This window comes from Boleophthalmus pectinirostris, unplaced genomic scaffold (assembly GCF_026225935.1).
Source record: "Boleophthalmus pectinirostris isolate CB_2022bp ecotype Guang Dong unplaced genomic scaffold, ASM2622593v1 HiC_scaffold_17, whole genome shotgun sequence".
NCBI lineage: Eukaryota > Metazoa > Chordata > Actinopteri > Gobiiformes > Gobiidae > Boleophthalmus > Boleophthalmus pectinirostris.
The window spans coordinates 29,682,344-29,695,150 of NW_026571115.1; the positions used below are offsets into that span (position 1 = coordinate 29,682,344).

General features: G+C 37.5%; 1 protein-coding gene across 2 annotated transcripts in view; it reads left to right on the forward strand.

Moving 5' to 3' along the window:
• Nucleotides 1-205: 205 nt before the first annotated feature.
• The window catches only part of sgsm3 (small G protein signaling modulator 3), a 33,214-nt gene continuing 20,612 nt past the window's right edge, over nucleotides 206-12,807 (forward strand). For both annotated transcript variants that reach the window (XM_055152925.1, XM_020920778.2), the window contains exons 1-2: nucleotides 206-370; nucleotides 12,331-12,402. In XM_055152925.1, coding sequence (XP_055008900.1) covers nucleotides 12,396-12,402 — 7 coding nt within the window. In that variant the 5' untranslated portion in view covers nucleotides 206-370; nucleotides 12,331-12,395. The remainder of the gene's footprint in view (nucleotides 371-12,330; nucleotides 12,403-12,807) is intronic.

The following is a 12,807-nucleotide window of genomic DNA, read 5'->3' on the forward strand; positions in this document are numbered from 1 at the left end:
TGTTCAATCTTAATGAATGAAGAGGGGACAGAATCATGAATGGATGAGATGGGGGAATTGAGGAAAAAAAAAAAAAAAAATAGCATGTTGTTAACCCACGTCATTTTATCCCTCGCGGAGTACTACCACGGTGACCAGCGTAGTTCCGGGATGTGGATCTACTTCTTGGACGTAACATGGAAAAAGATACGAGAGGCGCAAGGATACCCCGGGAAGAGACTCGGTGCTAGCAGGTGCACTCCAAAAGGCACAACTGGTTAAAAATAAAAATAAAATAAAACGCGAACGATGGGCTGACGATTGCTGTTTGCAGTTCTACGCGGACCCGAGACTCGTAAAAGCAGCGTGTTTGTGCCAGCATGATCCCGAGGTGAGTTCGCAGCGCTGCCCCGTAGGATTGCATTGGGAATAGAGCTTAGCATGTGGCTAATGATAACAGGCTAACAGCTGACAACTCCGAAAGAGAACGGATGGAGTTTGTGGCATTGATCTGCGGTTTGTGTGCTGCGTTAAACGATTTCATTGTTTTAAAACATTGTATTTTTTTTTTACTCGATTCCAGACACAATAACGTGGGAAAAGTCAGGCGAAACGTAATGGCGTTAAAGTAGTAACTCAATTACGAGGTGACGTTAAGCCACGTTCATTACGCAAATTGTTTACTGACGTCAAACCCAATCAATCTCCAACTAATCAATTAAATGTCATGAATGAATTTTATTACGTTCTTTACTTTAAATTGGTAGTTTTATGGACGACGAGAACTTTTCAATGCTTTTCATGCGTTTATATTTAATTTGTCAGAATTTATTTATTTATTTATTTGAGACAGGGACCGCGCACCGTTTTTACATTAACCTTTTTTTTTTACAGGAGAGATGCATTGTACATCAGGTTGTTGCGTCAGTGCTTATTTCCACCTGTATCAGATATAATAATGTATAGATATAATTAATGCAAGAGCTTGGGGGTGTAACGATATTCAAGTCTCACGATACGATATTTATTATCATATCGTCTGGAAGCTCACGATATGGCGGGGAGGCTCACGATTAAGGCTGTAACGATATCCAAATCTCTCAGTACGATATTTACACGATATACATCTCACAGTATGCGATATTTTGTGGAGGCTAAACAGATAAAACTGTTAATATGCAATTTTTTTTCCTTTTAAAATGCCTTAACAAGAGTTAATCTAAAGAACTAAGACTTACAAGTGCTTAGAACTGTTATTTCTTCTTGTAGTCTGCACAGAAATCAAGCAAAGGATCATGGTTTATGTAGTTCCCTCTGACTTTTTTTTTAAGCTATTGCTGCACCATAACTCTTAATTTAAGAAAGAAACTTGTAATTCGATATATTGTGATGGTCCACAATATTATTGTGAGAACTTTGACGATACGTTATTGTTACACCCCTAGTAAGAGCTATTTGCTTATTTTGTTTATTCTAAAATTTGTTTATTATTTTTGTTCATCAGACAGCTTACTAATTTAGTTTCATTCACTTGCGTAGTACATTTTAGTTATGTTAATATTATATTTGCTAATTTGTTTAGTCTAATTTGCTAAACATCTTTTCTGTTTTGGTTTAATCCGCGGAGCTCCTGGAGCAGGGGTCTCCAGCCTGTAGCTGTCCACCCCTTCCAAGTAGCTCACCAAAGGATTTCTGAATGATATGTATTGCGCTTAATAACTAAAATCTGATTAATTACTAATATAAATGTGTCATATTACTGTGCACTAATAAGTTGATAATCAGAGAAACCGCGGGGTCTTAAAAGTCTGAAAAAAGGTCTTAAATTGCATGTTGCTAAATTAAGGCCTTAAAAAGTCTTAAATTATGTTGTCCAAGTCTTATTATTTTCACAAAGGTCTTAAATTTCATTAGCCTATTTTTTTTTACTCAACCGGGCTGCAGTGCGATGTTATATGGAGGAAAAACAAAACAAAACATGAAATCATGTAACATGAATGAAAGTCTAATTTGGAATATACGCAAACAATACTTTTGTTTACGTCGCCGGCGGCAATGAGGCAATCAGTACAGTGGAGAAAGACGTTGGATGGATCATATCATGGGGAAGTGTCGGTTTAATCCACAGTGGCTCTGAAATTCTAGATATAGTAGTTGGTTGGTCATTATTAGAATTGGACCTGGTGTTTTTTGCCTGCATAATGGGTGCGATGTTGGTCTTAATTTTCATTTAAGTGGTCTTAAAAAGGTCTTAAATTTGGGGTAGTCAAACCTGGGGATACCCTGATAATGGTTTGTTTAATAGGTATCAAACTGTACCCCATCTAAGACTTGCCATAGCTCTTCTACTTCTTCTACTGGTGACCACTAAATTGAGTAGCTCTGTGGTATTTTCGTTTTATAAAGGTAGCTCACCAGAGGAAAAAGGTTGGAGACCCTTGACCTAGAGTATAAAAGAGGGTGGTACAGCAAAGCCGGAGTGCAGCTTGGTGGACTTGTGGTTTTTACCAGTCGACAGAAGAGACAGCAAGTAGGCTTTGATCTTGTATCCTTGTTGTTTGCCTGTTAAACCTGGAAAAATCTTGGAAAATGCAGCTGTGAGTATGGACATAGATTTTGTTTTACGTTACTGCGTAAACGACATACCCACGGTGCCCAAAGGTGATTATTTGTGTTGTTTAGTTTTAAGTTTGCTCACTGCTTTTGTTTGTTAGTTTTCGTTGACAATTAACCAAGCCTTTATTTTATTTTTTTTTTATTTTGGGGTTAAATGCAAAAGGTTTTGTTAATACTAAATTAGTGTCCATGGAGGTGTTACGGCTGAATGTTGTGCAGTATGGCATTTAATTTACCCGTTTCCATAGAGACGGGCATGTGAAGTATGTGTGCGGCCGGGCCAAGTTACAAGTCAGACAGGTCAGATCTCTGGAGAGGCAACACCGCTCGCAGTGTTGTTTTCTTTAAATGTCATACTAGGGAACATTCCTGGCAAACAATTTGTCCATGGAAACACGCAGGTGGCATACCCCTCTCCCCTGAAAGCATGTATTTTATTTTTTGTTGTGTTTATTGCAGTAACAAAGTAAGGGTTCTTTTTGCGAGCGGGGGCTTGCATCTCTCATCAAATCTGACTCTTATTTGGCCTTGAGAGGGGCCTTTTCTTGTTTGTTTCCATGGAAATGTACTTCCTATGGCTATGATCTCCCACAGTATGACATAAACTCAGCTATTTTCATGTAGAATGTTCCATAACTTCCTGCTTCCCTGGTATTATGCGGATGTTGTCCCACCTCTATAAAGTTAACATACCTTTTTATGTTGTCATGATATTAAAATGTCAAATTTCTCGATTTCAGCTCAATACTGATTCAGATACCAAAAAACAAACACTCGATGTAGACACTATTTAGACAGTAGAATGTGATTTTCAATATTAAATACTTTCTTTTATATTACCATCAGTGGTCCAGGTAGGTTCGATAGTGGTCCATGAGTGTGTATTAGTCTATGTACTCTTATATTTGTTCTAATACAGCTCAAGATCATTCTAAAGCTTCAGGAAAGGTTCATTTCTGTCCTGTGAATGTGACTTTTTTAGTATTGATACCTGCTCGGATAAATATCTAGTTTCGATACTAGTTTTCGTATGGGATAGCATCTGATTTTTGATAATTTTGACAACACTACTAGATAGATATTTTTATCCAATCCAAACCAACTTTGCTTGTATAGCACATTTTACCAACACAAAGTCTCTGGAGTGCTTCACAGAGTAGGCACAATATAAATTAACACAATAAATAAAATAAAACATAAACTAAATAAATAAGCAAGTCAATAAAAACATAAAAAATACTGAAATTAGCAAATATAAAAGAAGCAAAAAAAAATCAAACCTCTGCTATTAAGTGCACCTTTGCTTTACATAGTGTCTTACTTAAGTTTATTATGTAATTCTTTTAGTTTATTATACATGTTTTACTTCTGTGGAGGAAATGATGAGAGACCAACACGTGGCATCTCACAGGATTCAATTGCTGCTGTAAAAGAGCCCTGACCACCTAATGAACCACAAAAACGCACGAAAAACACAGCTGTGCATCTCCCACCTAGTTCTAGCCTTGCATGAGTCACCACCTCCAGCTCCATTGTTGTGAGCACCCTTGGGTGTGGGCGACGGCAAACAGGGGAAATTGGCTTGCTGTGTCAGACACGATTTGCTTTCTGACCTGAAGAGTGAAATGTCCAGGGTGACAGCAGGATGTCGCCTCCTCCTTGGCCCTGTGGGTGCGGACAACTGTAGGCAAACAATAAGAGCAGAGGCTTAAGATTTCCATTGTTTGAACAGTGGTTTAAGACTGTGCTAATATTTACTTGTCATTTCTGTAGTTACTGTTTAGCAATGCCATGGTAGGTCTTCAGAAGATATAAGGTTAATGCATGTCTGTGTGATCTAATATTGTAATGTAATATTGGAAACTGGGACTGGGAATTAGAGTGTGGATCGGGACAAATTTTTCTATCCGACAGAGCAGTGATTGAATCCAACCCGAGCCCGATAAGCACTAAGATATTTATGTCCGAACCCGACCGAACACAATTAAAATCACACTATTTTCATAGGCCGACTAATGACATACATAGAATATTGTTTGTGTGGCCTCTAACAGACACAGAGAAGTGAAATACAAACTAGGGATATAGTGAAAATAATGAGAAGATTTTATGACTCATCTCTCGTAAAGTGGTACATTTAAAGTGCAGCATCTCATCCACATTATCCATAGAAATTGTCCTCTGTAAATAATGACATCCAGTCCACAAAACAGCGCTGTTAATCCAGTTTGAAGGTGTTATTTAAAAGTAAAAAGGTGAGAGTAGTTCCTCATGTGTGTTTGTTTACATCCACACAGCGCTCGGATCGAGGAGAAGCTTCAAATTTGCGATAGTTACTAACCCTAACCCTAACTTTATCCCCAAAAAGTATCACGTATCTGTAGTATTGCACCACATTTTGCAAATAATAACACAGTTTTGACTTGTATCTAAAGTAGAAGTGCAGAGCTCTGATCTTTTGAACACTTAGTCTCAAAGCGAGTCGTTTTTCGGACACCTGTTTTCTGTCTATAGTAAAAGTTCTAAATATTTGTCCAAATGGGTCTCGTCAGACTTCGGTCGGGTTTCCATGCTCTACTGCAGACATGTCAAACTCAGGCCCAGAGGTCAAATTTGGCCTGCGATATAATTATATTTGGCCCGTGAGATCATATCAAATATGTATTAGAGCTGGTCCGCCGGCTACAGATAGACTATAGAGACATTATTTATTAAAAATTTTGTTATTATTTTATATTTTGCTTGTTCTGGATTCAATGTTTAAGCAAAACTATTATTAAACATTTATTTTAATAAGAAAAGGTTTAACATACACATACATGCAACATATGTCAAAAGAAGAGAAAACATGCAGATGTTGTTGAAATTTTTCTATAAATATTTAGTTTGGCCCACAAATTAGTCCCAGTTTTAAATTTTGGCCCACTGTGAATTTGAGTTTGACACCCCTGATCTACTGGGAATACGGAAGATAATTTGTTTCTTCAGATTTTTTATTTTAAATGCTGTTGAATATTTTTTTAACTCTGAAAAAACATGTTTGAATTATTTTTATTCTGAATGCCAGTTAATGAAATTTTCTGTGGACATTTTCAAAGTGTTAAGAATTAAATATGAAAAAAAAACAAAAAACATCTGATCGATTGCTTCTGCCTTGGCATCTTGGATCTTTGTTGTGAGCATTTTTCAAAGCGAATATTACACTCTGAATTTTGACTGTTGATTTTGAGGGCTACTTAGTGTTATGTGTAGCTGTCTATAGGAGGTGCCAAAAACTTCATGGCTCTTTGTTGTGATGACATTTACAGCAAACGATGGTTTTCTAACGTGGAACCCAGTGGACTTGTTTCTTTTGATTACGTCATTTTAGATGAAAATTGTGATTTAAAATGTCCAAATTAAAATATAACAATTCCCGGGTTTCATAGATTGTAATTTATATATCACACTCAAGCCCAATATGTCTTTTTTAGTCTTACAACATCACACGATATTGACTATTCTTTTTGCTCTGTTTGCTTATTCAAGTGTTTTTCTTTGAAGTATTTTACCACAGTTTTTCAGCCATTTCGATCCGTCCATTCTTAACATTACCAGCTACACTCTTTACTTCCACAGTTAAAGCATTTTTTGTTATATTTGTAAGCCTTTTGTAATCCGTGCGCCGCAGTTAGCTACAGTCACTGCCTCACAGCACTTGGCCTTTCTCCCAGTCACAAATTGATTTTTCATCTTTCTAAACTCCCTAATCCCCTGGGAGATCCGCCGAGCCTGCTGCTACTACTGCTGCTACTACTGCTGCTGCCGCTGCTGCGACCACGGATGACTCATTTTGGCAGGATTTTGGGAGCCGAGTTGCCTAGCTTTAATATGCGTATGACAGGTTGAACTACTCATTTCACTGACTATGCAAAATTGACTTTTCGGGGCTTTTAACCATGTTATATTGTCTTCTCATCGCAAACCTCCCTGGAATTGTATTTTGATTGATTCACACTTTTTTCAGTAAACAATGAACCCAAAGTTGTCTTCTCTGAGCGCTCAATAATGCTCAGTTTGCATTTTGCCCAGATTGTCGTGTCATAGGTAAATGTCGAGATTTCTCCAGTGCAGTTTTTAAGTCCTTACATCAAGGGTCTCCAACCAGTAGCTTGGGAGCTTCTGATAGCTCTCCATGCCCTTCCAAGTAGCTCGCCAAGGGAATTACATATTGTGCTGTTTGATGCCTAACTTTGTGCACTAATGAATGGATAATGGTTTATATTTTACAGGCATCTCACTGTACCTCATTTAAAGGGCCCATCTCATGCAAAATCACCTTTTCAGAGCTTTCTACCTGCTAAGAGTGATGTGTGGGCCTTGTATATGTCGCCGAAGTGGTTTTTAGATTGATTCTGCTTTTTTTTTTTAAACAAATTGCAGCGTTTTCTTCTTTCTGCTACCCTCCCACGTGACAATGAACTAAAGCCTGCGACAACGATGACGCAGCAGCTACACCTATATCACGTTTGACGTAGCAGAAAGCACTTCGCACCCGCCTGCCTCCACCCCTTATCGGCTGACAATTCACACGTTAACACCTAAACAAAAGTGACAGCATAAGCTAATTGTTATCCACTGCAGTGTACATGATATAATAAGTTTATCTATTAGCGTTTATTAAACGCGCTGTATCTCCATGATGAATAAAAGTTTATTCGTTCCGCTATCAGGGTGCACGCCTGTCTCCCCCTCCCTCTCTGAGATGGGCGGAGGAAGGTCGTCTCACTCAGAGCCTACGTCACGTTTGGAGGACGGAGCCTGTGTTTTCTCAGGACGGGTGGGGGGGATGAGCAATAGTCGGCCTTTCATAGTTCCTGGTCTGTGACTGCCTCCAAGAAATCAGTAAGATTTCATAACTATTGTGTAATGGATGTTCCAAAACCCAAATTGTGCTTGTATATGTGCAGAAGATACAATGTGAAAAGAGTTATTTTGCTTGAGATGGGCCCTTTAAGGCTCGCCGTGGCTCTTGTATTTACTCAGTTTCTTGTGACCATTAAACTAGTAGCTCTCTGGCATTTTTGTTTCGTAAAAGTAACTCCCTGGAGGAAAAAGGTTAGAGACCGCTGCCTTACATCATCGCCAGACTCGTTCTGTGCTCAAATTGTGTTTCCTACAAACACATAGCTCTGTTAGTGTAGCATCCACGTTGTCTTTTGGATTCATTTGTTTAATATCCTCACTGTTCATTCTCGTTGCTGACAGCAGAGGGCGTTGCAGCACTCCTAAATGCCTCAATAGACACGGAAATGTAGTTTATAAATGTGTTTTCTATTTTAAAGGCGCACTGCGCAACTTCTGGTGGAGGCTCTACCTTCTGCCTGTTTCCATGGAAATGTTATTGCTTTGTCTAGAATATTCCACAATACAGATTAAACCTTTTAAACCTATCACAAGAGAGCCAAGCAGTTTACAGCTCTACGCTACATTACAGTGCAGATCTGTGGAGAAGTTGCACCTATTAAAAAAGGAATTACTGCATTTTTCAGCAATAAAAACATCCGTTAATGAATAAATGCTTGATGTTTAAAGCTATACCATGGAACATTCCAGGCAAAGCAATAACATCTTCATGGACACAAGTATAAAAGTTGCGCAGTGCACCTTTTTAAGTTAGAAAATTTGAAGTGTTGATTAAAAGCACGTTTAAAAGTGAATAAAAGCCACAAATATTAGTGTGCAAATATCGTATCGTTTAATTTGATGATACAGTATCGATATCGTAGGCTGCTGTGTTGCTATAAATCGCCAAGAGTATTTTTTTGTACGTTTTTACCAAATTATTTCGTGACTGCGCTACAATTTTGTTGCTTGTTTAGAGGAAGGAAACTCTTTTATGCAACACATTTGACATATTCACGGTTGTGGTGATGAACGTGGTTTATTTCATAGTCACTTTGCACAGATAGTGGTTTAACAGTGACTTTCAGTATCACAGCCATGATGAGCCGTGAGAAAGCAGTGACCAATGCAACAGTTTGATGTGTTGTTCTAGTGAGTCACATGCAGTAAACAAATGTACGCTTTTCATCTTCAGTAATGGGGTAGATTATTGAGTAAGTGACCAGAAGCTTTCATTTTTTACTCGACCATATCTAATCAGTTTGAAGTAGATCGCAGGGAATTATATTGAATCGAAAGTGTGCTGTATCGGCAGCTTCTTAACGATACCCAGCCCTAACAAGAACGCATCGTAAGTGCTTTTTAAGATTTGTAAAGATTATGATTTTACTTTCTGTTTGGCAGTAAATATGATATGATTTAATTTAAAGATGTATAATTAATTGAATTTTGTTCGCGTTTTTTATTTGTGTGTCAAACGATCTCCAAACTCATACAATCGAGCTGAAATGATTTAAAGCTTATTTTGAGATATTTTTTATATAATTAAGTATATTTATTTTTTTTTTTTTTACAGACGTGAACAAAGTTGTTGGTACCCCTCTGGTAATGGTCACTGAAATAACTTGAAACTGTTAAAAGCAATAATAAATAAAAATGTACTAAAAATTGTCCAATGATAATGAAACATTGCTTTTCACCTGTGGTTAAACAGAATCATTTGAAAAAACAAAATAATAAAACTGGCCAGGACAAAAATAATGGTACACTTAATGTAATATTTTGTTACACATCCTTTTGATGTAATCTCTGCAATCAAACAATTTTTGTAACTGTCAATGGGACTTCTGCAAATCTGTAAATATAGAGATTGTAGAACAGCTGGATGTATAGTTCATTTTGGATTCATTTGTCTTATTTCATGTTCAACGTATATTTTATTCATTTGATGTTTTATACATCGCATATCTGCTCTAAGGTTCATATTTGTAGCCTATATTTATTTTCAGTTTCGCATAAATGATCAATTACAACAGTTTTTTTGAGAGAGAAATGCTGAATAAATGCATTGCGTAACAAAAAAATATTGTTTGAATAATCATGATTTCAGTATTGACCAAAATAATTGTGATAATGACTTTTTCCATAATTGAGCAGCCCCAAGTTAACTCCAAAACTTGTCAAATTCACAATAGTTAGTTAATAAATAGACCAGTGTAAATAAATTACATTTTTATTTTGTTTGGTTGAAGGATTCTCTTTTGGAACTCAATGCTACTTCTTCTATTTTTGTTGGGGAAAAAAAGAGTTGAGAAGAAAAATACAAACGCCACGTAACTGATGTAAAACTATGATAAATATTTACCACTGGTTCTATCCCACAAAGCCAAGAAAAACATGAAAACCTGGCATGGGTGTTTTTTCGCTTTTCACACATCCACACAGACAGCGATCGTGTTTTTGTTCCTCCTCCAGCTATTTTAGAGATCTCCTTTTCAAAGCAGCTATTGTTGTTCCAGCGTGATCTCGTTTTTTTGGCAAATAATCACAAAATGGCCATGTGGTCTGCTTGGCGGTTTTTGAAACAGCCTGTGCCCGAGGACAGAGAGGAAGTAGAATTCTAAACCTCGATGGAGACAGTTTTGATCCCCGTTGGCTTTGCTGCAGGACGTCGGTATATTTGTGACTTTAGGAAATTGCTGAATGTCGCTTCCCACTCTTCACGTTCATCTTGCACAGTCCGTCCAACAGGGCCATAAGGTTAATTGAATTGCAGTTTAAATGTGCATTGTGTAACTTTTCTAGTGGAGGGTCCGTCAAGTGCGTTTCACAGTATGGTGTTAAACCTTTCAATCTTCATGGAGACCAAACCAGACCAAGTTACAGGTCAGATCTGTGGAAAGGCGACCCCACTCACAGTCAGAATGTCTGTTTTTCTAGGTGTTTTTGAACTATAAAACCACCTGTAATTGAATGAATGAAAAGTGCAGTGGCTTAATGGCATGCTGTGGACCATTCCAAAAAGCAATGACATCTCCATAGAAACAAGCAGGTGACCGACCCCCAACCAGAAAGTTACATAGTGCACCTTTTAAATGGACGTGATAAAAAAAAAATTGTGTAGTTTTTGAAGTACCATAGTTTCTAGCCATGCTGGTGCCACCTAGTGCCTCCGCTCAATTTCATTTCTCTCCAGCGACTAGGACAGGAATCGGAATACACTAGATGGTTTACAAGAACCTCAGAAGTGTGAGTTCGGGCATCAGCCAATCAGCGAAGAGCCATACTTTCAGCATTGGCAACAATTCCTGAGATTGAGGATTTAAAGCCGGAACAAAGAGAATGTTTGTTGAATTTTATCAAGGGGAAATATGTTATTGCCCTTCTTCCTATGGGATTTGGGAAAAGCTTAATATACAAAACAGCAGCGATTGGTTAAATGATAAAAAGTTTCCGCCTACCGTCAAGTGAACGAATTCTAATGCTGCGAGGTCAGACGGTTTCTATGAAGTGAAACCATCTGATGAATCAGGCTACATAATTTCCTCCACAAATACCAAAATATTACATCTGCTTCTACATAAAAAAAATCTGAATAGATCTAAACTGCAATGTGATTCTTTTATTATTTTTCAGTTCATATTTCAGTCGTTTTGTGTGTCTTATTCTTCCGGACATGTTTAAAATGTGAACTGAATTCTCTTATTTAAACATAAATCAGACATCTAAACATCTAAACAAAAACATCTAATCACAATGTAAGTAATAAAAATTGCAATTAGATATTTTGCGTGGTATTAAATATATCAGTCTTCATGGAGACAAGCAGATGACACCACCAGGCCCTCTCGCCAGCAATAATGGATTTTTTTGTTTGGCTTTTTTTTTTTTTTTTTTTTTTTTTAGCTGTAAACCATCTCCAATTAAGTTTAAAACCAGACTGTAAAACATTCTTGGAAAAGCAATAGCAACTTTATGAAGATACGTGTTTTAAACTGTTCATTTAATCCCCATAAAAAGTCCAAATTAAGTTGTATTTTAGTGGTTGCAAGTACCAAGTCACTAAGGCTGCAATTACTAAATAATATAAAGCCTTGTGAAGACGGCAACATATTTCCTTGGAGACGTGTGTAAAATTAGCTAATTCTACATTTAGACCAAGATCAAAATGTGCACTCACTGTGAACAAAACCCCAGTAAAAAAAAAAAAAAAAAAACGTGATGAACTTTTCTGGTGGAAGTTCTGTCAAATGCTTTTCTCCATGGAGATGTTATTGTTTTGTCTGGAATGTTTCACAGTATGGCATTAAACCTTTCTATCTTCATGGAGACCAACCCAGACCAAGGTACAGGTCAGATCTGTGGAGAGGCGACCCCGCTCACAGTTAGAATGCCTCTTTTTTTAGATATTTTTGAGCTACAGAACCACCTACCATTTAATACATTTAAAATAAAGCTGTTTAATGTCATACCTGTGGAACATTCCAGGCAGAGCAATGACGTCTCCATAGAAACAAGCAGGTGACGGTGAAAGTTACATAATGCACCTTACAGCGACCGTGACCAAGACCACAATGTGCTCTCACTGTGGACAAACATCAGTCACAAACCAGGTCACAACAACAACACTGTACACAATTGTTTTCCTGAAATAGTCCGACCTTTTTAGAAGGCAAACTGGCGTGTTTCAGAAGTGTAATGTGTTCGGTTATAAACGGAACAGTATCTCTTTTGTACACTCGTTAATGAAGTGAGTGAGCCTCGAGCCTGGAGCGCAGTCATATGGTCCACATTTGTGAGAGCTGCTCAATGACTAACACGTCTGCTGTTGTTTGTTTGTGATCCCTCCAGAGTAAAGACGTTCTGACGCTCCGGCAGAGTGGTGAACGCCGCGGACCGACCAAGAGCCCAGCACCATGTCAGGTACGTTATGTTGTGTTTGATCGGATCTAACAGCTCTTAAAGATGCATGATGTAACTTTTCTCTTTTCTTTTAATGTTAATTTTGTGATAAATGTTATGCTTTGATTTGTTTGTATTGTGTTTTTAATGTCTTCCTCATTCTGTAAAGCACTTTGAATTATTTTGTTTACAAATTGTGATATATACCATATTTATTAGACTATAAGTCACTCTGAAGTTTAAGTCGCACCAGCCAAAAAATGAGTAATGAAGAAGAAAAAACCTGTATAAGTCACACCAGACTATAAATTGCACTTTTGGGGGAAATTTATTTTATAAAATCAGAGACCAGGAACCAACATTTCATCTTGAAAGGCAAGTTCTAGTAATAACAACAGAACAACAGACTGTTAACGTAACATATTT